The 27,000-nt window shown below is 40.6% G+C and overlaps 1 protein-coding gene across 6 annotated transcripts in view; it reads right to left on the bottom strand.

Annotated features, from left to right (window-relative positions):
• The window catches only part of SEMA5A (semaphorin 5A), a 451,159-nt gene that overhangs the window by 14,980 nt on the left and 409,179 nt on the right, over positions 1–27,000 (bottom strand). For all 6 annotated transcript variants that reach the window (XM_053913864.2, XM_024578532.4, XM_053913861.2 and 3 more), the window contains 2 exons: positions 7,879–8,104; positions 4,853–5,071 (listed from right to left, as the gene is read on the bottom strand). In XM_053913864.2, coding sequence (XP_053769839.1) covers positions 4,853–5,071; positions 7,879–8,104 — 445 coding nt within the window. The remainder of the gene's footprint in view (positions 1–4,852; positions 5,072–7,878; positions 8,105–27,000) is intronic.

Raw genomic sequence — 27,000 nt, forward strand, 5'->3', positions numbered from 1 at the left:
TAAAATCAAACAGAGAAAGGGGATGCCAGAATTGTTAAAGACACAAGGCTATTTTGGCCAGAATGACCTAGTCTGTATTTGTATATACCCACTGAGATTTAACGCATCTTTATGGGGTAGTACGTCTCTGTAGATATGGGCACAGGTAAAAAAAATTATTTTTGAGACACATGAGCAGCAACACTATGTTTATCATGATATTTTAATTTGCAAAGAGTAAAAATAGAACAAAGAAACATCTGACGTGTAACTGGGGATTTTGTGATTTGGTAGTTTATCCACACTTGGAGAATTCACCATTTTCCCCAAAAGGCAATAAGCATGTCAGAAAACAAGAGGGAATGAATCGGATATCTGACATTGGTTGTAGTAACAGAAAAAAAGGCAGGCATAGATTTGCTTAGAACTTTAAAATTTTCAAACACCCACTGCCATCTCTATTCTCCCCGGGAATAACTTGCTGGAAGTTTTTCTCTATCTGTAACCCAAGTGGAAGCTTGAAGTGGGTATGCGTGCACACCCCAAATTAAGGCACAGATGAGTCACAGTGCCTTGGAATAGCAGATGTCACAGAGTTCAGATGTTTGCATGCACACAAGGCAGTCTTGGGCTCAGGAGGGTCTAATGCCTCATCTAGTTTGGAGTTAGCATCGGACTTAGAAGCAATCATGTGATCTGAAGCTCCTGGGCTTTTCTCCTGCACAATGAACCTGCAGACCAATGGCCAGCAGGCATATGGGAACAATGTCCAATGTCATTAATGGGCAAGGAAATGCAAATCAACACCACAGGGAGACATCACTGCATAAGTTTTAGGATGGCTATTATAAAAAAACAACAACATTAGATAACAGCAGAAGATAGTGTTGGCAAGGATGTGGAGAAACTGCAACACCTGTATCCTATTTGTGCAAATGTAAAATGGTGCAGTTGCTTTGAATAACAGTATGGTGGTCCTTAAAAAGTAAAAATTAAAATAAAAAAATTAAAAAACTACCATATAATCCAGAAATCCCACTCCTAGGTATATATATCCAAAGTATCGAAATCAGGATCTCGGAAAGATATCTGCACTTCCATGTTCATTGCAGCATTCTTCACAACAGCCAAAACGTGGAAACAACATAAAATCCATCGGCAGATGAGTGGGTAAGTAAATTGTGGTACTTACGTACAACGGGATAGTCCATTAAAACAAAGGAAGTCCTGTCATATTCCATGACATGAATGAATGTGGAGGACATTATGCGAGTGAAATAAGTAAAAAAAGACGAGGACTGCATGGTTCCATTTCCATATGAGATATAAAGTGTCACACTCGTAGAAGCAGAGAGTAGAATGGAGGCTGCCAGGGGCCGGGGAGGGAAGGGGCACGTGTGGAAGGAGGTGCGGTTCACAGGTGTGACGTCCTAGTCATGCAGCATGAATCTGCTGTGGAGACTGTGCCTGGAGTTGACAACACTGCAGTTAACGCCCCTATTCAAGGAGCCTGCCCTCTGTCAGATGCTCACTCTGTTCTCTCTCCCCCATACTTACTGACTTGCGGTGTTCGTAAAAAGACAAAATGAACTATGTTATTTGAATGTGAATACCACTTAGTAAAAAGAACCACCTGTAGTTTCTACCTTGGTCGGCCAAGGTCTGGAATCCTTAGTTCCGAATTAAATGTGGTCTGAAGAAAAGGAGTGAAGGAGAGACACCCAGCTATTTCTCACTGTTGCAGGTAAACCATGCAGGTGAAGGTACTCTATGGATCAACCCACGAGAAGTTAAAAAATGGTCATTTTTTCATGACTACAACTTTCATACCTTGTTGCAATTTACCAAATACATTAGAACTGGAGATCAAGTTTGAAAGGTATTTTACATTCACCTAGTGTGCTTAGATTTATTTTCAAACTTAATCATAATGAAGAAGCTTGTTTTTTAATGAAATAAAATTCCCGTGTGTGTGTACACTATGGATCCAATAGGCCTAAGAAGAGTAAATTCATAGGGAGAAGAGTATCTGAAATAAGGTAAAAATAGCCCTATAACTGGACCTCCTCATGGCTTAGCAGCTCTGCACCCAGAGCCCCGAGTGCTTCTGACCCCTCCTTCATCCTTTACATGTTATCACTCGTTTAGGAATTTTCTAGGAGGTGGGAGAGAGAACTGACATTTGCCCAACTCAGCCCCTCAAACCCACCCTTGCCCAAGTGGAAAGGGGCCACTCAATATTTTTCCAACCCTCTATGGAATCTTGGCTTTCATAAAGAAAATGAGGACAGAGCTATTTCAAGACATTAAGGTTATATACACATGATACTGTCTTCACCATCAAATCAACTAAAATGGAAGCAGCCCCCAGATCATGCTGAGGGCTGTCTCTGAGAGGGGCCCTGGGCCCGCACTCAAGGTCAGGGCAGCGTCCGGCATCTGGGGGAACTTGTACCTTCTGCTGACAGCCACCAGGACTCGAGTCTGGAACCCAGGACGGTCAGAGTCCCTGGAGGGATCCTGACATTCCCACGTCACCCTCCCTGCTCACTTTACAGCACGAGCCTGAATCTAATAATGCCGCCCCGTGGCACCCTCTAGTCCCGGGGGAGGGGTGCTCCACTCTCAGTGCTGGGGCTGTGGGAAAATGCTAGCTCTGTGACCTTTCCCAGCCCCTCAGCACCACTTGGCTGGGAAAGCTGGATGGTCGGAGGGAAGAGTTGCTTGAGGCTGGAAAAATTCTGGCAGAGACATCCTACAAAAAGCAGAGCCGCTGCAGGAGCAGGAACATTACTGAGAGCCTCAGCTACAAAGCTGGGAATTGTGTATTTGCCGTTTAATGTACATATGTATATGCCCATCCATTCATCACCCACCCACTCATCATCCCTCACTCACCCATCTATCCATCCATCCATCATCCATTCATCCATTCATCCATTCATCCACTCATCCATCTATCATCCAACCATTCATCTTTTCATCCATCACCCACCCACCCATCCATCCTTCCATCATCCATCCATCTATCACTCATCCATCCATCCATGGATCATTTTTCCATTGTCCATCAATCCATTTACCCATTCAAAAAATGTTTACTGAGCACTGCTACAAGCCAGTTTCAGTTCAAAGAACTCAGCAAGTTGCTTGTACCTACTGAAAAGATACTTTCAAGCTTCTGTACCTTTAAAAACATTGTTCCTGGTCTTTGGAATGACCTTCCACCCCATTTCTGATCTCTGTTTATTTGTCCAACTCCCCTCTGTCCCTCAAGACTCAGGTCGGAAGCAGCCTGCTCTGGGTCGCTGATCCCAGCTCCATGGGTCCTTGGCTGACATAACCTCTGTATCTTCTCACCACCCCAATAGCTGGTGACCATCTGGAGTGGCATCATTCGCAGGATGCCTCCTCACTGAACACCAGATTCCTTCTGACCTGGGTATCACTGCATCTTTCTTTACCCTGTGAATAGTGCACAGTAGGCTACCCAAACATGCTTGCTGGTAAATTGAGTGAAAGATGGCAGATCAAGTAACTGACTGCCTGCTTTCCCTTCATCCATCAGTTACAAGTAGGTATTCGAGTGTGTGCCCGGCCTCCGTGTGGGGAGCCAGGGCACTGCTGAGAGAGTGACACCCTCACAGCAGCCCCTGCCCTCTTGGAGCTCCCACTCGGGCCTACCTCAGGGCAGCTGCAGACCAGCACCCAGGGTGGCCCGAGGCAGCGGGTGGAAGAGTCTCTGACTATGGGAAGGTCAGGTGGAAGGGAGGAAGGTGACAGGGCCCCACCCAGAGCTGTGGCAGGAGGAATGCAGACCAGACAGAGGGGCCTGTGGGGCTGTGTCAGCAGGCAGCACCTGCTAGGAAGACAGAGGCTCTTGGGGGCTTTTTTTAGCTCATTTTATTAACTCTCTGCCAGCTTGGGAATTCCATGGAATGAAAAGGCAGAACTCAGGAGGAAGACCCAGACACAGAGCTTCTGTTGGCTTTGAGGAGAAAGAAGTATGTTTGGAGACCCAGCTGGGGAGAAGTGGACCCCTGCTGACCGAAGGCACGAGACTGGCTTACAGGCCCCTGGTGAGACACAGCTGATAACTGTCGCCCTGGAGTAGGTATCTGTGGTGAACAGAGGTCAGTTCCTACAGGGCTGGGCTCATCAGAGCCTGGGAGGGGGCCGCCTCCACTTTCAAGGACAGGACTCCTCTCCTGACCAGGGCTGACTTCTCCACTGGGCACAGTGCCTGGGCCCATGACCCTCACAGGTGCTCAGGAGAGTGTTTCAGTGTCTTTAAAAGTAGGAGAAATACATCGAATATAATGCTGTCTAGATTGTATTTGTTTTTAAACTACTTCCAAGAAGCTGGAAGATACAGTCTGTGATTTGTATATTTGTCTGTGTTGTGGGTATATACAGCATACCTCATTTTATTGTGCTTCACTTTATTGGGCTCACAAGTTGAAGGCTAGACCCTCCTGCAGCAAGATTACAACTTGCTGAAAGCTCAGATGATGGTTAGCATTTTTGAGCAATGAAGTCTTTTTTAATTAAAGTATGCACAATGTTTTTTTTTAAGACATCATGCTATTACTCACTTGGTAGACTACAGGATAATATAAACATAACTTTTATATGCACTGATAAACCAAAAAAAAATGCATGTGACCTGATTTGCTCCATTATTTACCTTATTGCAGTGGTTTAGAACTGAACGCTTAGTATCTCCAAAATACACCCTTCTCCCCTCTCATGCACGCACTCGTCCACAAATACACACCCAAAAGCCAGGCAAGTTGGTTGAGCCTCCCTAGATCAGAAAGCCTTCCAAGGTGCTTGATTTTTCAGATCTTTTCAAGATACTCAATCCACTTACCTGGGCAGGGCAAAATGTTGCATTCCTGGTATTCCAGGGATGGGCCCAGGCAGGGCATGCCCCCATACTTGGGCTCAGGGTTGTTGCAAACGCGCTTCCGGTTCCGAATGCCCCTGCTGCAGTCGCGGCTGCACTGTGACCATGACGTCCAGGCGGACCAAGCCCCGTTGACGGTGTGGGCAGAGTATCTCCCAGCACGCAGGAAATCACCAGAGAGGCCTGCCAAGGAAGAGGCTGAAGTGTTTGTTCTCGAAGTAACCAGGGTCTACACTAACTTTCATTTTGTATCAGTGCCTGCTTTATTTCTACAGCTACATCCTCAAATTATGTTGAACACTTTTTATACTTCAAACCCCAAAATTAAAAAAGAAGTAGTTGAATGATTAACCTCCTGTAACTCAAGTGTCTTTCTCTGTGCCTGCTATTAAATAAGGGTGCAAGTAAGAACTCACTTTTGAATGTGGCCAAGTCCTCACACAGGTTATAGGTTACAGTTCACTTACTTTTGTGGAAAACTTTTACAAAGAAGACACAACTTTCTCACTTCCCTTGGGAATTCTATAATAACCTGGCCTTGGACTCATCACTGAGATGGTCTGGAAAAACAGGATAATTCAGACATTTTTTAAAATTGACATTAACTCTCTGAATGGCCCTTCACCTGCTCACCTTTGCAAAATGAAGGAAGGCTGGTGAAAGGGATGGAGTTCAAGCTTCTGAATCAGAAGTCATGGAGACACATGTCTGCTCCAGAAGCCAGCAGTGGGCCTGAGCTCACAGCCTGGCGCCCAGCACATCTGTGAGTGACCCTGTTGTGTGGCAAATGCTCCCATGAAGTTCACAGTTGCTATCAAGACAGGGCTGCCCGGGAACAGGTGTAGATGAAGAAGCAGCAGCAGTGGGAGCTGGGGCTTGGGGGCAGGGCGGGCTGGGCAGAGACCGGCTCGAATACTGACTGTGTGTCAGGTCTGTTCAGGGCACTTTGCACTGACGTCGTGTAATGAGCCACAGTCAACATTCCTGTCCATTTTAATACAAATGCCAGCCACTCATAATACTAACAAAACCTTCAGCACCTTTCTCCAATGCAGGCAGAGCGATACAGGTTTTAACAACGACGACGACGATGACAACAGCAACAACAGAGGGTCTCAGAGTCTGCATGCACCAAAGTTCTGGGGACGTGCAGAAGGCAAATACGCCAGCAGTTGGACCCACTGTCAAAACAGGCCCAGACTCCTAGGCAGGATGCTCCTTAGAGAAAATGGACTAGAGCTGTCTTTTCGTGATGAACCGATACTTTGTGGTTAATCAATACAGAACAACTATTCACAATTAAACTGCATCTTGTGTGGTTAGAGGCAAATAAGTCCAATTTTGTATTCTCAAGATATTGATACCAAAATGTGTGGATGGTCCTCAGAGCTTCAAACCATTAAGACACAAGAATGATAAAGTCTTTTTTAAGCCATGCCCATGATATACTTTTGGAGAAAATACAGAATATATTTTATTATAGTGTATTAAACTTTTCCTTAGTTTATGTTACTAACATTTAAAATAATTATTAGCTTTGGTTTTATATTTGTCTGAAACTGGAAGAAATATAAAATCTATTTTCAGAAAAGAGAATAAAGTTAATGTACAGAGAAACACTGTCACTTATTTTCCATTTTTTTTTACTTCGATATCATAAAAAATAAGATAGTTCACAGCCAGCTCTGAAGTAAGGAAATAAGTGAATAGTGTTTATTTTTTTTAATTGTAGACTTATCCACACAAAATTCTTCACTAAAGGATACTTCTTTCTTTCCCCCCAAGAAACATAAGCTTGGTAGTTGCTAAACGACTTATTAAACAGGAAAGTTTGAGGGGAGGAGAGAGTTAGTGCCATTAACTTAGTAGACAGTTAATGTCAGCGAAATCAGTGCGACCAGGAGTGGCCATTGATGGCAACTGTTGGTCCTGCAGGCATCCAGGCTGGTGGCTCTACGCTGCCCGGGGTGTTCAGCTCCCAGAAGGAGGCATGGGGTTCTGTGACATGTGTACAGCTGGTGGCCCTTACTCACGGCCATTCTGTTTAAGAGCTTTCCCCCGCAGTGCGGGAGGAGATTTATGGCGCCTCCATGAATTTATTCCACCTGCATCAGTCCAACATGGCAACTCACCAGCTCTGTGGTTCCTCAAGGACAACTCCCCCAGGTCTAACATTCCTTCTCTAAAAGCGGCACTGATGGTGGCTGTGCTTTCTCTATCACATTCGTGGTGGGAAAATAAGGTAGAATTATAAACACAGGAGTGCTAAGAAATGTTGGGAAGTGGTCCAGTGCAAGATATTACTGTCACTGCTAAGAAGACCCCTATGTGAGCACTTGTTTCTTTTTAGAATTGATCAGATTTTCTTACATGAGATGAGAGTGATAGAAGACATGAAGAAGGATGCAGAAATGCCCAGGCAGAGGAGGGACTTTCTGGTCTACCCTAGAGCTCAGCCCACACTATTAATATGCTACTAAAGGGATTTATTTATACAAGTACAAGGAGCAAAGCAATTTCAAAGACTATTGAAGGCTTCTCATATGCTGTACTCTTAAAAATCCTTTTATATATATAAACACAGAGATGCAATTCTGTTTTCTTTGTCCAGTTTTGAGATAAAAGGAAAGCTTATTGCAAAATTTAGTGCCGAAAAAACGATAGAAGGTCACACTCACCCTTCCACAATATTTTCTGATACTAAATAAATTTCCCACAAACTATTATGGACCTGCTATAAATATTGTGTTATTTTTAGGGTTGAATTCATAAGACCATCTCAATATGTAACTACCAGTAAATTTTTATAGTAAGAGTTTCCAATCAATTTGCTACAAAGCCAGTTCTGCCCTAAAGGTATCGTTGTTAGAAAGCTTGCTAAACCAAAAGTCATCAAAAGGAAAAATCCCCCTCTCTCTTCTGTGAACGTAGAGAACAGATCACGTGCCAGTCCGTGGAAGTGGGTCAGCCCCCATGGAGTCCCCACTCACCATCCGTGGAGCAGCCACTGGTTCCATCACTAGAGCAGTACCGCATTTCGATTCTCTGTCTTCCCACTTCCAGCAAATTTGGGTCAGGCAGGCGGGCTTTGCATGTGTATCTAAATCGCTGCTCATAGTGGCCTCCATTGTCAGAGATGTTGACGGGCGTCCAGGGTGTCCAGGGCGTGGTCTTCTTCAGCTCAGGGCATGAGTTGGTATTACAAGGCTGGTACTCCTAGGTGAAAAAAGGCATGGTATGTATTCATCATATAACATAAACAGAGCCAGGGTTCTGTTCTTTCAGTGAAAGGCAGGGCTCTCTAAAACCTCAGGTCATTTTTAAGACACCCATTAGTTACTCTACGGGGTTTAAAACACATTTTTGTTAAATTGGCTATTTAGGAGAATGTTCAGTGTTCAATTCAACTCCAAAAGGATAAATGCCCATCTGTAAATGAGTGGATCAAGAAACCATGGTACATTTACATGATGGAATACTATGCAGCAGAAAGAAAGAAGGAGCTCCTATTCTTCACAGCATGGATGGATCTGGAAAGCATTATGCTAAGTGAAATAAGACATGCGGTGAAAGGACAAATACCACATGATCTCACCTACAAGTGGAACCTAATCAACAAAACAAATAAGCAAGCAAAATATAACCAGAGACATTGAAATAAAGAACAAACTGACAGGAACCAGAAGGGAAGGGGGGAGGGGGAAGGGAGGGAACAGGGGGAAAATGGGGAAGGGTCATCAAGGAACATGTATAAAGGACCCCTGGACAAAGCCAAAGTGGGTAGGATCGAGGGTGGGAGGCGGGATGGATGGGGCGGGTGGGAGTGGAGGGGGGAAAGTGGAGACAACTGTACTTGAAAAACAATTAAAAAAATTAAAATAAATAAAAATAAAAAATTGATACAGAGAAAAAAAGATCTGCACAATTTCTTTTGCATCAACAAGGAAAATGAGACAATAAACATACATGTATGTGAATAAAAATCATGATTCCCATAAAAATCATATTTCTTTCACTTAATAAGTAACCAAAAATGCTGAATATTCTGATGTTAAATTTAACTGTCTTATTTAAAATATCAAAGTGAAAATGGTGTGACGATTACTTGTTTTGGGGACCACAGTATGTTCAGTTGGTGATTAATGAATGTTTGAAGCTTTGGAATGACAGGTTCAAAGTGTTAGACTGGTAGGTATCCGAATGATAACACAGTGTGTAATAACTTCCTGTTGATAAGAAGTTTTCACAAGGTTTCCCTGGTTAAAGCCTCAGTGACGTTTGTCAGTTTCTCCTCCCTCCCCTCACTGCCAGGTATCCCTTGTGCACAGGTCGGAGAGTCCTGCAAGCTGAAGAGAAAGATTTGAAGATCTGGCAAATGGTGCGCAGTGTGTGTTCAGGGTTGGAATTTAAGGCTACAATTATGAAGATTCATCAAAAGCACTAAAATATTTATTTGGCAATGATTGTAAACATTATGTCTCTAGAAATAGGGCCAAATACAAGGGTTACTGGGTTTGTCTTTGGACAGAGCATGGCGTCATGATTCCTCCCTTTGACAACAAAGGATGCTTTGTTAGGAGGAAAACCCACAACACACAGCGTACTCAGTTATGGCCCTAGTTCTGAAATGATTTTTATCAATGTAAAACATACATATAAAATAAGAATTAAGTAGTGCTCTAAGCTGTGTTATCAGAGAGAGAACTGTCCAATCCGTCCACCAGCCTTCCCATCTCCGGTCGTCTTACTATAGTTAAGCTACACCTGTGGCTAGGTCGAAATCCAGTGTTCGCCCTTAGCACGAGGTACGCACTCTCCGCACCCAGCACAGAGAACGACTGATTTCTGTTTCTTGTCCAGTTCCCTTCCGACCCAAGTCCAGGGCTCATCTGTTTTGAGGGGTGGTTGTTCAGTTTCTACAAGCATGCCATTAATTCACCCCTGTCAGGTACTCACAGTAGAAGTTGTCTTTGTGGGTTTCTGGTCTGAAAAAAGGTCCCCTTAATGTTTTATTAGTGATTTTCCAAAAAGAGAGAAAGTAGCCCCCGTGTGTCTGCACCACCAGCTTTACATGGAAGTCTATTAAAATCAAGGTTTTGTCACTATTCTAATTATTCTAATTAGGTTTCTTTACTCACAATTCATCTGTTTTATTATTTTTACAAGGGACAATACCCCGGAGTCCTCCAAGTTGGCGACACCACAGGCTTTTAACAGGAAGCGTGTGAGGTGGTTTTCCTTACTCCTCTGATGTCGGGCCTTCTCCCCCGGCCTTCCCTGGCCCACAGATGCTGCTTGTCTCCACACCAACCCACTGCAAGACAGACGACTGCCTTTCCCTCTGTTTATAGCATCTTTTATTATGGCCTTTCGGATGCTGCCTCCTGAATGAAAAAATAGCCCCCATTCAGGCCATAAACCCGACCATGTGAGAAACTAGATGGAACACATGTGAGCGCTCTCACTTCCACTTGCAACGGAAGCCGCATGACAGGAATGCAGTACACCTTGTCTGGGAGCCCCAGGCCTGCAGTGTGGCGGCACTGCCATCCCCAAATTGAAAACGCCATATGCCACCGTCCTGCCCTTCAGGACTCTGTGCCAGCCTGGCTGGGTCAGTGTCCAGGGCTCCTTGCTGAAATGGATTTAAAGCACTTGCTGTTCAGGGACCCCTGCTTAAAAAAATGCAAGTATTAATGAGTTCAACACCACTTATAAAATCGTAATATCCCACATCTTTATCAACAAACGTAGAAGATATATCCAATAGTTCTTAGCTTCCTTACACTAAAAATTTCATCTTCTCTATGGAGATGAAATTTTGTGAAAAATTTGAGGGACAGATATATTTTAAAGCTGGCTCATGTGCCTGAGTTGGCCTCTGTGTGCTGGTGACATGCCCAGCAGGGCAGGGGGCAAGGAGTGCCACTGGTGGGCGTGCTCAAGGACGAAGAAGGTCAATTCAGGCTCATTAGACCTAAACCGCTGATAACGCAATCTGTTCTTTTGTTCATTAGCTCCTCACAGCACAGCTGTTAACACGAGACACAGGACTTTACATTTTCGACTGCTTTTTGAGGTTTTTCACATGATGCATTTACTTAAAATATCAGATTATGAAGTGCTGAGAAATGATATGACCAATCTATTTTATATTAATGACTAAAATTATGAAGTGATTCAAGTCAATGGTGAGTAATTATATGACTTAACACCCTCTGTTTGCTACAATTTACGTTTGAACTGTTGCTCTAAGTCCTCACATTTGAATGGAATTTGAACAGCATGACATTTAATGTTACAGAAAGAAGTTATTTTCAAAGTAGTTTCAGGAGCTAATTACTATAACTTTGCCACATAGGATTCTTAATATTCTGGTGGCAAATATTAACTAAGAATGGTTACTGACATTAATCCCACATCTAGATATATATGAAATCAGGATCTCATAGAGATATATGCACGCCCATATTCATTTCTGCATTGCTCACAATGGGTAAGATATGGAAAGAACTTCGTGTCCAACAACAGATGAAAGAATAAAGAAGATGTGGCATATATAATATACAGGGCCTGACACAAATAATACCTCTTCTTTATTACAAAATCTTTTACTACAAAATCGTAAGCATGTAATTCTGTAACATAACAATATCACACTCAAGCACTGGTGACCATATGACATTTTAGGTGAAATGTTCAAATTAAAACTATAAATTATTAGACCCATATCATTAACCTACCAAACACACTCAAACAGGTTACTTATGCAGGACCCTGTATATATATATACAGTTTAATATATAAAATATATGCACACAATGAAATATTATTCAGTCATGAGAAGTAAGGAAATCCTGCTATTTGCGACAACTTGGACAGAACTTGAGAGCATTGTGCTAAGTGAAACAAGTCAGACAGAGAAAGGCAAGTCCTGTGTGATATCACTTGTATGTGGAATATAAAAAAGATAACATTGTATGCCAACTATAGTTTTAAAAAGAGACTCAGACAAACAGAAAGTAGAGGTGGGTATGAAGTTCCAGGTGTATGATTAACAAGTGTGAGGATCTAACGTACAAACTGGTGATTATAGCTCATATAACTGTATCACAAAGTATATTCAAATGTTGCTAAGAGAGTAAATATTAAATGTTGTCACCCCCAAAAGAAACAGTAACTATGTGTTGAGCTAAAGGTGTCAGCTAACACTGTAGAGGTAATTATGGCAATTTATTAAATGTATCAAATCAGTACATGATGTACCTTAAACTTACACAATGTTATGTGTCAATTATATCTCAATAAAGCTGAAGTAAAGTTTAAAAAACTAAAACTTTTAAGGACAAAAAATAAATAGTCAAGGAAAACAAATGTAAAAAGTGGTTACTAAAGCGATTTCAAACAATTCTCCAAATTTGTTCCCTGGGTAGTCTCTGTCTCAGTCAACAGTGATAAGACCATTCATTTAAAAGTTTCATCCCGAAACCCAGGAGGCACCCTGATGCTTCACCCTTACTTCTCGGTCAAGTCCTCCAGACAGGGCTTCTTGTGTTCCTTCTCCCCTCCCCACTTTAATCGTCTCATTTCTATTCCAGCCACCCTCACCGCAGGCCTGTTTCATGTAGTTGAAGCCTGTATTTTACTGAAGTTTAATTGTCTAGTTTAGATTGTCTCTACTAATAGACTGCAAGTTTGTCAAGAGCAAGGACTTTGTCATATGTATTTCCCATTACCAATCTTAGGTACAGTAACCCTTATTTTTGTGAATGAATGGATAAATCATGTTGATCAATTCATGAACAAGCCCATTCAAGGGGAATTTGCATAAATTGGGTGAACAAATTTCAATGGTTAAGTGAGGTCCTCAGTTTTGCTTTTTATTTTTCCTTTCCAAAAAGTAAGTCAAGCCACTGTGATGTTAGCATCAAGATATAAAAATTAAGCAAAGGAATGGAATGGAAAGCTCAGAAATAGAGCTGCACATATATGGTATATTTGTTTTAAATAAAGGTACAAAGCTAATACAGTGAAGAAAGTAGAGTCTTTTCAGCAAATGGTGCTGGAACAATTGAATAGCTATACGCAAAATCTCTGATCAATAACTTGCTTCACAAATGATAATACATTCAAATGGATCATAGACCAATATCTAATACCATGGACCTTACAGAAGAAAACAGGAGAACCTCTCCGTGACCTTAGGTCAAGCAAACACTTTCTAGATAGGATGCCAAAAGTATCATTCTTAAAAGAAAAGAATAGAAATAAGTTGAATTAATCAGAATCAGGAAGTTCTGCTCTTTGAGAGACACCATTAAGTGAATCAAATCAAGCAACACACTGGGAAAGAATACTTGCAAATCATATATCTAAAAAAAACTCATATCCATTATGTTCGAAAAAGTGAAACTCAACAATTAACTTCCAAGTGTTACGAATAGACGTTTCATCAAAGAAGACATACAAATGGCAAAAATGCACAGGTTAAGATAATAAGATAATCTTTTAGAAAAAGTAAATTAAAACCATGTATAAATTACCACACACCCATCACATATTAAAATGGCTAAAATAAAACAAAACAAAAACTTGACAATAGCAAACGCTGGTGAGCTTGCAAAGCAACAGAACTCCTCCTCATGCCTTCCTGGCAGGGATGTATTGTAAAACTGCACAGTCCCTTTGAAAACTATTTGACATTTTCTTAAAAACTTATGAGCACACTCATCATATGAACAAGCCAGTTCCCTCCTAGATGTTCATCGAAGAGAAAAGAAAGCATGTCCGTACAACTATGTACTTGCACATGAATGTTCATAACAGCTTTATTTGTAATAGCCAAACACTGGGAAAAAATCCATGTCTATCAGCAGGTGAGTATCTAAGTAATTCATCTTATGTCAAAATAACCGAATACTACTCAGCAATAAAAGAAATGTACTGCTGTTATGTGCAACAGCATAGAAGAATCTGAAAATAATTATGCTGAGAGAAAGAAGCCAACAAAAAAAGAAATAACACATATACAATTATGGAAAATGAAAATGAATGCAGGGTCAGAAAGCAGTTAAGTTTCTCCAAGGGTAAGACACAGATGTTTATGAGGGAGAGGTGACAAAGTGGAATGAGGAAACTTCTGGGTTGATGACAGGTCCATTTTCTTGAGTGTACCAATGGCTTCCTGGAAATACATATTAGTCAAAACCTATCAAATTTTATACTTAAATAGGTGCAGTGTATTACATGCCAATCATCCGGCAATAAAGTTATTAAAATTATATGGTCACAGAAAGACAAGTGTCCATATAAGTGGTGGTTACCTTGCTGACTTAGAAATGATATTCAGAACACTGTAATTACATGTACCTGCACACATTAAAATTCCATTTTTTATGGCATTCATATTTGAGTATTTGGGAGTTACTATAACTACGAGGTATTTATAGGTAAATGCTTCATAAGCACAAAAGGTGCATCAAGTCCGATTTTACTTGTCATCACGTACACCTGGAAATGTCATTTTCTATCACAAAACTAGCCAGTGTAGCAACTCTAAGTTACTGTCTATGTCTACATGTATATCAGCTACAGTTTTAGAAGAATCTTAATTCTCTTACAATCAGTTTCTTCAGCTGCACGGCGTTTTCACGCTGATACAGGCCTTCGAACATAAAGGAGTTGTAATCACCTTCCATGGGATTTGGAGTCTCAGGAGGGCTTGGTGTGAGAACTCTGCCCCAAGGACAACCTCTTAGTCACTGTCTAACCCTCTGCAAATTTTGAACACTCAGAACATGTCTTAGTCCATTCTAGACTGTAACAAAATTCCACAAACCGGGTGGCATCTAAACGATAGAAATTTGTTTCCCACAATTCTGGATACTGAAAGTCCAAGATCACGGTGCCAGTGTGGTCAAGAGAAGGTCTTCTTCTGGGTCTCAGACCTCTCCTGTGTGCTCACCTGGCAGAAGGGGAAAGGGAGCTCTGTGGGGACTCTTTAGTAAGGGCACTGATCCCATTCATGAAGGCGCCATCCGCAAGACCTAACCTCTCCAAAAACCATCCCACTGGGCATTTGATTTCAATGTATACATTTTCGAGGGTGACATACCTTCAGAATACAGCAAAACACATCCCAACCAACAAATGCCAAACGAGGAGTTAGACAAGATGATCGAAAAACATTAAAAATATTTTGGGATCCACAATCTTGGTTTTCATTTTGTCCGCTGATTCCAACTAAACTTTGAGTGCATGCACTTGAATCTGGTTCATAGAAGGGGAAAGACTTGATAATCAAAATGTTAGAAGACGGAGTCTACCTTTGCTACTCTAAACAGAGGCTGATGATTTAGAGAACGTTAAGAATATTCCTCAAAATGTCTTTCCATTAAAATTACTAGTCATAAAGACTCAATGAAGTGAACTGGAAATATTTTTAAGTGTAAAGCAATTTCATAATGAAACAAGCGAATGTCTCTGAGAAGAAAATTCTACTGTTCTGTGCAGTGACTGCTTGCATTTCAGCAGGTTTCCTCTGAGGGGCCTCAGTTCTCCCCATGCCATCCTCAGGGACCTTAACTGTCCTGCTTGTCCCCTCGGGGGCCTCCTCCGCCTGGGAGCTCTGGACTAGAGGGTAAAGCCTGGTGTCAATGCATCTTCCCTCCCTGGCACCACTGCTGGCTCCAAAGGGGGAATCAGCTTGTGCCGAACATCTCGGGGGCTTTCAAATGGGTGCATTTACTTTCAACAAACAATCAACTTGCATGCTTTTAAGTGCAGAAAACCAAGCATTTCTCCGCTTTCAAACTAAGGAAAGACGTGTGTGCACGTACAAGATTACATATGTATGTATATATACAATGAAGCTGGCTCTCTTCCTTGCACATTTTTTGGGGCATTCCTTTTTATCACATTGGAGAAAGCCCAAGATAATTAGAGAAGTAGTGTTGTCTCTGAACATCTACACACTTACATCTCAAATACGAAGGTACATTTTATTTTATTTTATTCTCTAATGATAATGCCTTTAAATCCTTAGTAGCTGAGATAATTCAGACACTTTTTATTCATTTTTTCTGACAAATATCTTACAATGAGAGGAAAAAATACTTTTAGTGAGAAGCGAGAATCTATCATTGGGCAAAATGTTTCCTTCTCAAACCAATGACTCAAAAGGGTGACCTTGAGCAAGGGAGTCCACCCTTTACTTCCACTCCTCCATTTTTCAAGGGACAATATTTAGTGGTGATATACTTGCTTCAGAAGAATATAATTTGTACATATTTTAAGAGCTCTAATGAGGATTTTAGAAGAACCAGAGTAAATAACATCACCAAACTGAGGTTGTGTTATTATAGATTAAAGTTTCAGCAGGATAATTCACAGGGCATTACTTTTAAATTAAACATAGGGGTAGCTGCCCTAATTCTTGTTAGTACAAAAGAAGCAGCAAATAATTATCTGCTTTACTAGTAGAAGAGAATGTGTGAGTGTGTATGTATAAAAAAATCAACAAACACGTATACAATTCTAAGAAAAACAAGAAGTAAAAAAAGAACTACTCCCTATAATCAGAGTATTTGGATGTTATGGTCATAGTTACATAGTCACACTTGTGTGGGCTAAAGTGATTTAATTTCTTGGCAAGAAAATGTAAACCCAAGTTAGAATAATACAGTGGTTAGAGACAATTTAATCATGAAGACACAGGCTACAATCATACTTCTGTGGCCTCAGCAAACCCTAAATGAAAGAAAAACCACATGTATTTCATTAAAAACAATTATTTAGCAGCACAGACAACCGTTAGTGAATGTTTTACAAACTCCTGGAGATTAGGCTATATTTGGTTAAGTAAATATTTATTTTATGTATAAATTAATTTCTTTTTTTTTTTTTTTTTTTTTAATATTCTTTTTTTTTTTTTTTTTTTTTTTTTTTAATTTATTTATTGTTATTTAATTACAGTTGTATGCCTTTTCCCCCATCCCTTCACCCCACCCCAGGTGAACCCACTTCCCTCCCCCCTCTCCACCCTCCCCCTTGGATTTGTTCATGTGTCCTTTATAGTAGTTCCTGTAATCCCCTCTACCTACTGTCCCCGCCCCCACCCCCCACCCCCGCCCTTGCTATTGTTACATTGTTCTTAACTTCAATGTCTCTGGTTATATTTTGTTTGCTTTTTCCTTCTATTGCTTATGTTCCAGTTAAAGGTGAGATCATATGGTATTTGTCCCTCACTTCCTGGCTTATTTCACTTAGCATAATGCTCTCCAGTTTCATCCATGCTGTTGCAAAGGGTATAAGCTCCTTCTTTCTCTCTGCTGCGTAGAATTCCATTGTGTAAATATACCATAGTTTTTGGATCCACTCGTTTGCTGATGGGCACTTCGGTTGCTTCCAGTATTTGGCTATTGTAAATTGTGCTGCTATGAACATTGGGGTGCACAGATTCTTTTGGATTGGTGTTTCAGTGTTCTTAGGGTATAATCCCAGCAGCGGAATTGCTGGGTCAAAGGGCAGTTCCATTTTTAGTTTTCTGAGGAAATTCCATATTGTTTTCCACAGTGGCCTCACCAGTCTGCATTCCCACCAACAGTGCACTAGGGTTCCCTTTTCTCCGCATCCTCTCCAACATTTGTTTGTGGATTTGTTTATGTTGGCCATTCTGACTGGTGTGAGATGATACCTCATTGTGGTTTTAATTTGCATCTCTCTGATGGCTAGTGATGCTGAGCATCTTTTCATATGTCTCTGGGCCTTCTGTATGTCTTCCTTGGAGAAGTGTCTGTTCAAGTCCTTTGCCCATTTTTTAATTGGGTTGTTTGTCTTCCTGGAGTGGAGTCGTGTGAGTTCTTTATATATTTTGGAGATCAGGCCCTTGTCTGAGGTATCATTGGCAAATATGCTTTCCCATATTGTTGGTTCTCTTTGTAATTTGGTGCTGTTTTCTTTAGCCATGCAGAAGCTTTTTATTTTGATGAGGTCCCATTTGTTTATTCTTTCCTTTATGTCCCTTGCTTTAGGGGATGTGTCTGTGAGGATGTTGCTGCGTGGAATGTCTGAGATTTTCCTGCCAATGTTTTCTTCAAGGACTTTTATGGTGTTACGGCTTATATTTAAGTCTTTTATCCATCTTGAGTTTATTTTCGTGTATGGCGTAAGTTGGTGATCGAGTTTCATTTTTTTGCACGTAGCTGTCCAGATCTCCCAACACCATCTGTTGAAGAGACTGTTTTTGCTCCATTTTATGCTCCTGCCTCCTTTGTCAAATATTAATTGATCGTATAGATTTGAGTTTATTTCTGGGCTCTCTATTCTGTTCCATTGGTCTATGAGCCTGTTTTTATGCCAGTACCAGGCTGTTTTGATTACCGTTGCCTTGTAATACAGTTTGATATCAGGTATTGTGATACCTCCTGCTTTGTCCTTCTTTCTCAAAATTGCTGCTGCTATTCGAGGTCGTTTATGGTTCCATATGAATTTCTGTAATGTTTGTTCTATATCTGTGAAATATGTCATGGGTACTCTAATAGGGATTGCATTGAATCTATAAATTGCTTTGGGTAGTATGGCCATTTTGATGATGTTAATTCTTCCAATCCATGAACATGGTACATGCTTCCATTTGTTTGTATCTTCCTTAATTTCTTTCTTCAGTGTTGTGTAGTTTTCTGAGTACAGGTCTTTTACCTCCTTGGTTAGGTTTATTCCTAGGTACTTTATTTTTCTTGTTGCTATATCGAATGGGATTTTTTTCCTGATTTGTGTTTCTGCAGTTTCGTTGTTGGTGTACAGGAATGCCTTTGATTTCTGGGTATTGACTCTGTATCCAGCTATTTTGCCAAATTCATTTATTAGGTCGAGTAGTTTTTGAGTGGAGTCTATAGGGTTTTCCATGTACACTATCATGTCGTCTGCAAACAGTGACAGTTTCATTTCCTCCTTTCCAATTTGGATGCCTTTTATTGCTTTTTCTTGTCTGATTGCTGTGGCTAGGACTTCCAATACTATGTTGAATAGGAGTGGTGAGAGAGGGCATCCTTGTCTTGTTCCTGATCTTAGTGGGAAAGCTCTAAGTTTTTGTCCATTGAATGTGATGCTGGCTGTAGGTCTCTCATATATGGCCTTAATTATGTTGAGGACTGCTCCCTTTATTCCCACTTGGCTGAGTGTTTTTATCAGAAATGGGTGCTGTATCTTATCGAATGCTTTTTCCGCATCTATTGATATGATCATGTGATTTTTGTCTTTGCTGTTGTTGATGTGATGTATTATGTTTATTGATTTGCGAATATTGTACCATCCTTGCATCCCTGGGATGAATCCCACTTGGTCATGGTGGATGATCTTTTTAATATATTGCTGGATGCGGTTTGCTAATATTTTGTTGAGAATTTTAGCGTCTATGTTCATCAGCGATATTGGCCTGAAGTTTTCTTTCTTCGTTGTGTCTTTATCTGGTTTTGGGATTAGGATGATGTTGGCTTCATAAAAAGAGTTTGGGAGTCTTCCATCAGTTTGGATTTTTTCGAATAGTCTGTGAAGGATAGGGGTTAGTTCTTCCTTAAATGCTTTGTAGAAATCTCCTGTGAAACCATCTGGTCCAGGGCTTTTGTGTGATGGGAGTTTCTTGATGACTGCTTCAATTTCCTTTGCTGATATTGGTCTGTTCAGGTTTTCTGCTTCTTCTTCAGTCAGTTTTGGAAGATTATATTTTTCTAGAAATGTGTCCATTTCATCTAGGTTTTCAAATTTCTTAGCATATAGGTCTTCATAGTAATTTCTTACGATCCTTTGTATTTCTGTGGTATCAGTTGTAATCTCTCCACTTTCATTTCTAATTCTGTTTATTTGGATCCTCTCTCTTTTCTTCTTGATAAGCCTACTTAAAGGCTTGTCGATTTTGTTTATCTTTTCAAAGAACCAGCTTCTGGATTCATTGATCCTTACAATTGTGCTTTTAGTCTCTATGTCATTTAGTTCTGCTCTGATCTTGGTTATTTCCTTCCTTCTGCTTGCTCTGGGCTGTCTTTGTTGTTGTTCCTCCAGTTCTTGTAGGCGTAGGGTTAGGTTGTTTGTGTGAACTGTTTCTAACTTCTTAAGGTAGGCCTGTATTGCTATGAACTTCCCTCTCAGGACTGCCTTAGCTGTGTCCCATAGGTTTTGGGTTGTTGTGAGTTCGTTTTCATTTGTTTCCAGGAAGTTTTTGATTTCTTCCCTAATCTCGTTCTTGACCCATTCATTGTTTAATAGCATGCTATTCAGTCTCCATGATTTTGAGTGTTTTGGGTTTTTACCCTTGGGGTTGGTTTCTAGTTTCAGACCCTTGTGGTCAGAGAAGATGCTTGATATGATTTCAATTTTCTTGAATTTGTTGAGGGTTGCTTTGTGTCCTATCATGTGGTCTATCTTTGAAAAAGATCCATGGACACTTGAAAAGAATGTGTATTTTGCTTCTTTGGGATGAAAAGCTCTGTATATATCAGTTAAGTCCATTTCCTCTAGGGTATTGTTAAGTGACACAATATCTTTGTTAATCTTTTGTTTGGAAGACCTGTCCATTTTTGATAGTGGGGTGTTAAAATCCCCTACTATAATTGTGTTGCTGTCAATATCTTTCTTGAAATCCTCCAAGATTTTCTTTATGTATTTGGGTGCTCCTATGTTGGGTGCATATATATTTATAATGTTTATGTCTTCTTGGTGGATTCTTCCTTTGAGTATTATGAAGTGACCTTCTGGGTCTCTCTTTATGGCCCTTCTTTGGAAGTCTATTTTGTCTGATATGAGTATTGCTACCCCTGCTTTTTTTTCCTGTCCGTTTGCTTGGAAAATTTGTTTCCAGCCCTTCACTTTCAGTCTGTGTGAGTCTTTTGTCCTGAGATGGGTTTCTTGTAGGCAGCATATGTGTGGGTCATGTTTTCTTATCCATTCAGCTGTTCTATGTCTTTTGATTGGAGCATTTAATCCATTTACATTTAAGGTTATTATCGATAGGTAGTTATTCATTGCCATTATTTCCTACCTGTGTTCCTCTGTCTTTCTCTTTTCCTTCCTTTCCTTAAAGCAGTCCCTTTAGCATCTCTTGCAGAGCTGGTTTGGTGGAGCTGTATTCTTTTAGACTTCTTTTGTCTGGGAAGCTCTTTATTTGGTCTTCTATCTTGATTGAGAGCCTTGCTGGGTAAAGTAGTCTTGGTTGGAGGCCTCTGGTTCTCATTACTTGGAATATTTTTTGCCATTCTCTTCTGGCTTGGAGCGTTTCCATTGAGAAGTCAGTTGCTAACCTTATTGGGGCTCCCTTGTATGTTACTTCCTTTTTCTCCCTTGCTGCCTTTAAGATCCTCTCTTTGTCTTGGAAATTTGCCATTTTAATTATGATGTGTCTTGCAGTGGGTCTCTTTGGGTTCCTCTTGTTTGGGACTCTCTGTGATTCCTGGATTTGGGTGACTTTTTCTCTCCTCAGATTAGGGAAATTTTCCATCATTACTTTTTCAAACAGGTTTTCTATCCCTTGCTCTTCTTCTTCTCCTTCTGGTATTCCTATTATACGGATGTTGTTACGTTTCATGTTGTCCTGCATTTCCCTTATTGCCTCTTCATTCTTTCTGAGCCTCTTTTCCTTTTCTTGTTCCTTCTGGGTGTTTTTTTCTACTTTATCCTCCAGCTCGCTGATCCGATCCTCTGCTTCATCAAGTCTGCTTTTAATTCCTTCTACTGTGTTCTTCAATTCAGAAATTGTATTCTTCATTTCCTCTTGGCTCTTGTTGATATTTTCTATTTCCTTTTTCATGTTGATATAGTTTGCAGTGAGTTCATTGTAGTTTCCTTGTAGTTTCTGGTAGTTCTCTTTGAGCTCAGAGAGCTCAGTGAGCTTCCTGATGACCATTGCTTTGAACTCAGTATCTGATAGTTGACTTGCCTCTTTTTCGGTTAGTATTCTTTCTGAGACTTCCTCCTTTCCTTTCATTTGGGAATTGTTTCTTTGTCTTCCCATTGTTTGTGAGGCTCTTCTTGTTGGCCTCTGCTTCTTAAATTGCTTTGTTCTGAATCCCTGGGTTTATGATATGAACTTCTATGGTAGAATGCCAATGGGATTCGGTGGTGCTGTCTCCTTACTCTCCTGTGCTCACTGGTCTTGAGCTGACGTTTATGTGTTTAACACGGTCTAACTCTAGTCTTTTCAGCACTCCAGGTTTTGTTGTCGCACCTGTGGGAAAAATAGAAAGGGGGGGAGAAAGAAAAGGAAAAAACAAACAAACAAACAAACAAAAAAAAAAACCAAAGATGGGAAGGAGGGAAAAAGGAAATAGGAAAGGAGGAAAGGGAGGAAGGAGGGAAGAAGGATTAAAGAAAGATCGGAGGCAAGATAAGAAGGAATTTTAACAAAAATTAAAACATAGAAATAGATAAAAGAAGGGAGGAAGAAGACATAAAAATGGTAAAGGATGGGAGGAAGAAGGAATGGAAGAAAAAAAAGAGAGAGAGAGGAAGAAGGAGTTCAGGGGAAAGGAAAAGGGAAAAAAAAAAAAAAAAAAAAAAAAAAAAAAAAAAAGGGGGAAAAAAAAAAAAAAATCTTCTGTTGGCTTTAAACCGTTCAGGTTATTTCTGCTGTTGTCCTGTCTGTGCAACGGGAGGCGGTGGTTGGAAGGATTGGTTTCACTTTTCTTCCTTCCTGGGTCACACTCTTCACTGTTTTGTAGGTGTGGTCCCTGGCAGGCAATCAGGCCGTTGATCAGCCAATCCAGCAGCTTTGTTCTTGGGACTCTCGAGTGGCCGCTCCAGCCGCTTTGGCTCCGGACGCGTCTATAAATTAATTTCTAAAGCAATTTAAGTTTTGAGCTTTTTGAGAAATATACTATGAATAAATGCAAATCAGATGGTGTTGATAAACATGTACAACTTGTTTTTCCCTGCCCACAGATTGCAAAAAATTTAAATGTCATCTTCCTCTCTTAGATCATCTGGATGCCTTTTTGTACCCAAAGGAACTTTGGACAGAACAAGAGTTGTGGCATCTTCTTCGGTTTGCTATTCAATTGGTAAAATTTCTGAAGATATCTTACAAAGACCCAGATTACTCAGTTTTCTTTTGCATTTCATCAGTGTTGCAGGGCTGGGTGCCTTTGGGTCCCATAGTCTAGTGGTCCTACTTGGAGCCTAGTCTGTTTTCCATCAGTCACCTGCAGCCTGATTCCTTAATTATGGTACAACAATGGTCTTAAGCGTATGGTGAGAGTATGCATCCGCTCACAGACTATGGTAGGCAGAATTCTGAGATGCCTCCAAGATTCCCACCACCTGGGTGCAATTCCCTGTGTAATCCTTTGTCTGAGAGTGTGGGTGGGTCCAGGGAAGGTGATGGAATAATGGCTCTCTTGATTAGGTTCTGTAACATATGAACACCTTGTAGTGCATGAGAGATTCTCCAGCTGGCTTTGCAAGAAGTTCGCGGCCACATTGTGAGAGGGCCATGTGGCTGGGGCCTGAGGGCAACCCTCAGGAGCTCAGTGACCTCCAGTCTAAAGCCAGAAATGAAACAGAGACCTCAGTCCCAAAATTGCCAAGAACTAAATTCTGCAAACAACCACAGAGCTTGAAAGAGAACCCTGAGCTTCAGAAAAGTTTGCAACTTTGGAAGACACCTTGATTTCAGCCTATGAGACCCTGAGCAGAGGAACCAGTTACACAGGGCTGAGACTTCTCAGCCATGGAGCTGTGAGATGATAAAAGTGTTGTTTTAACACACTAAATTTATGCTAATTTGTTACAGAGCACTAGAATATTAATATACCTATGCAAATATATATACATATGTATTTTTGTTTGTTTGTATATATAAAAATAAATCGAATTCTATGACCTTGCTTTTTGTCCAATACTCCAAGGATTCAACTTATTGGATGATTCAAATGAAGTTGAATTGTTTTTATCTCCTGCCTCCTTTGCCTCTCAGTCTGGTCTCCCACTAACAAGGAATTTTCTTTCACCAGAAACTCATTACCTTCCTGCTATGATATTCCTCCAATTTTCTTATGAGAAAATCTTGGGTAAAGTTTTTTCTCAAAAAAATGACCACTACTTGCTATTAACAATGCATAGGAAATTCAAAGTGTTGATGAGAGTCTCACAGGTTATCTGTCAAGTTGAGGTTCGTTCTTAGAATTCATGTTTTATTAAAGGTGCCTGGCCCCATGCAGAATTTTTTTTTTAATTCAGCTTTGCAGAACTGCGGTAAAATATACATGTGTTGACCAGCAATCTGAATTTCAATTCTACCAGTTCCATTAAAGCTGTAGATTTCAGTCCACTGTGTTTGAGTGAAGGTAAATATCTTCACTCAAGATATTTTGTTGGGTAAATATCTTTTACTTTAAGGGCGTAGATATAATTTAAATGGTGTTCCATTCATCCCATAAAAGAGCTTTTCCTAAAGTGTGTCTCTGGGTAGCGTATGGGTGCTACAGGGAAAAGCATCTGTTGTCCGGAAGGGCTGAGGAGCCCTGGGTTCAACAAAGTTAAATGGATTTATTTAAAGCAAAAGAGATCTGAGCTCACTTGAGCCATTTCCTCAGACCTTCCTGAGAAACCAGAACTGAGTAACTGTGCAGACTGCGCGAGAGTAAATGCTGCCAGGGAGGATGCTACCTGAAATCAAACAAGTTTCCAAAAGGTGAAAGCGATTTTCTTATTGTATGACTGACTTTACAATCAACTTCACTAACTCAAAACTGAAAATGAAGGTGTATTTCTGCAGTTTTGAGGTTGTGCGGAAGATCCCCATCTTCTACCAAACCTAGCCAGGACTTGAAAGATCGAGGATGGGGTGTTATGTTCATAAAATCTGTAGCTCATGTCAAATGTTCTCTGTCCTTAGCCCATTGAAATCTCCATGTCCATGTTCTAATGGGGAGTCATCAAAAATATGCCCCTTCTTCAAAGCTGGCGGTGGTGGCTTTCCAGGGAATGGTTGATGCATAAAGAGCTGGCACTTCATTAGTCTTGCTTCTCAAGTGTTTTCACCTTTGAGTTTATTCATAAGTTTCTACTGTGAAATTCTCGGATCAATTCCAAGTTTGTGACCCTGTGTGATAACCACGATAGCCCACCAGGTCTGTCCAGGGCGGGGTCTACCCCTTTCATGTCCATAACCTAGTGCCTCAAGTTTCTCACTCATAAAATGAGTATAGAGGAAAACACATCACGATGATTTGGGAGTGTTAAACCAGATGATGCATTTATAGTGATTATCAGAGAACTTGGTGTACGGAGCATTGTCGTTCTGCACGGGGGCATGGGAACAGACAGCATACAGAACACAAAAATATTAGGAGTTCTCCAAAGCTGGTCAATAGCAATTCTCTCCCCCAAAATTCAGATGCTCATAAGAACCCATAATAGTTCTAGCACGGTTACACACAGGGGAACAGATTTATCTAAGTGGTAGAATAAGTATCCACAATTCTGTGTATATCACTTCACTCCTTCTGTTATGTGATCATCTAGTGGAAAATTATCTTCTAAATTCGCTCTTATCTGAGTTTATATGAAGATGACTTTTTATCAGTTTATATTCCTTAAATAATTAGTTCAGATTCCATGCCCTAAAAGATAGCAGTAAGAACATTTATTTAATCTAAAATCCCGATAGCGAGTATGATGTATTTGGAACATTCACTGCTGAGGTCAAAGTCCTTCTGTCATTTCATTTCACCAGTAGGGAAGTATTTGGAACTCTGGGGTGTTCTCTTGGCTTTCTGTGCTGGGAACCCATCATTTAATGGATCTGGGAAATGAAAAACATGTGTGTTTTATCAACATCTTTCATGAGGAATTGCACTTTTTTTGCTCTTCTTTTGGCCAATTTACTGTGGGAAATTATGTTCCTCTTGGAAAAAATCTTTAAACAACTTCCTTTTTATAATTCAAATAGTTTAGTTAGATTCCTATTACATCATAAATGTTTCCTGTCAGAACTTATGGGTACTGACCCAAGTAGCTTCATTCAAGTATTTCTATTTTTGAAATTAAAGTCAAAGTAATATTGCCTGAATGACATTTTCAATGAACAACAGTTATGAAAATGGAAGTACCATGTTACCCCCCCCATCCACTCGATCATTTGTCCGTGTTTCAGTAATCACTGTTGCAGCATCTACACCTCTCCAGAGGATCTTAGACATAAATGATGAGTGCGAGCACGTGAAATTCGAGGGAGACAAGGAAGTGCCATCAGCCCCGCACCAACTGTGTGTTATGGGAGTTAAGATGCTGGAGGGACTTGACCTCCAATAACAGGACACTGTGGTCAGTTCCATGAATCACTCCCCTGGGACTCTCTGTCTGAATGAGCAGTTTCACCCTAAGTTTCATCATCTTCCTCAATGACAGCACTGAAGGGGGGAGGCACCTACCGATTTAATCGCCTGGGTAGCCAATTCTGACAAAACTGATCCGTGCCCTCATAGTAGAATGTCATTGTCAATAGAAAACAAAATAAAAACCCTAATGCAATCTTAGCCACCTTCAAAAAAGTTTAAAGTCTTGATCACAGAAAATAAAAGACCCTCTGGTTAAAATGTAAGTTGCCAAATTAGTTGAGTATTCATCCGTGTTTTTTTTCTTTACAGTTAAAGATGCTTGTGCCCCATCTTTATCAATGTTCCAAATGTATATACAGGGTCTCTGGAATAACCCAAATGAAAAGAGTAGAGTGTGAAGGTGGTCTGCTTAGAACTTGTGATCACAAGTTAATCCCGAAGCACAAGGTGTGGGTGGAGCTCCCTGGCTGCCATCACATTCCATTGTCTTGTCTCCCAAAGCTGGGAGAAACAGATGCATTTCCAACCTGAGGATACAGGCTTTGTCCTTTCTCTGTGGAGTCACCACCTCAATGCAGTCACACGCATAATGACTTTCATGGGATCCTTCCCAATAAACGATCACAAAAGTGAAGTCTCTGTCTAAATGGAGTGAAAACATCTTCGCACAGTAACTTTTCTATGACTACTTTTGATGGGGTTATTTCTAAGATTTATAACTTTCTCTTTCAGACCTTAATTTTATGGCTTGTTAATGTCTTGAGGTTATAATTAAATTCACTTATT

Source organism: Desmodus rotundus, chromosome 1, assembly GCF_022682495.2.
Source record: "Desmodus rotundus isolate HL8 chromosome 1, HLdesRot8A.1, whole genome shotgun sequence".
Classification (NCBI taxonomy): Eukaryota; Metazoa; Chordata; class Mammalia; order Chiroptera; family Phyllostomidae; genus Desmodus; species Desmodus rotundus.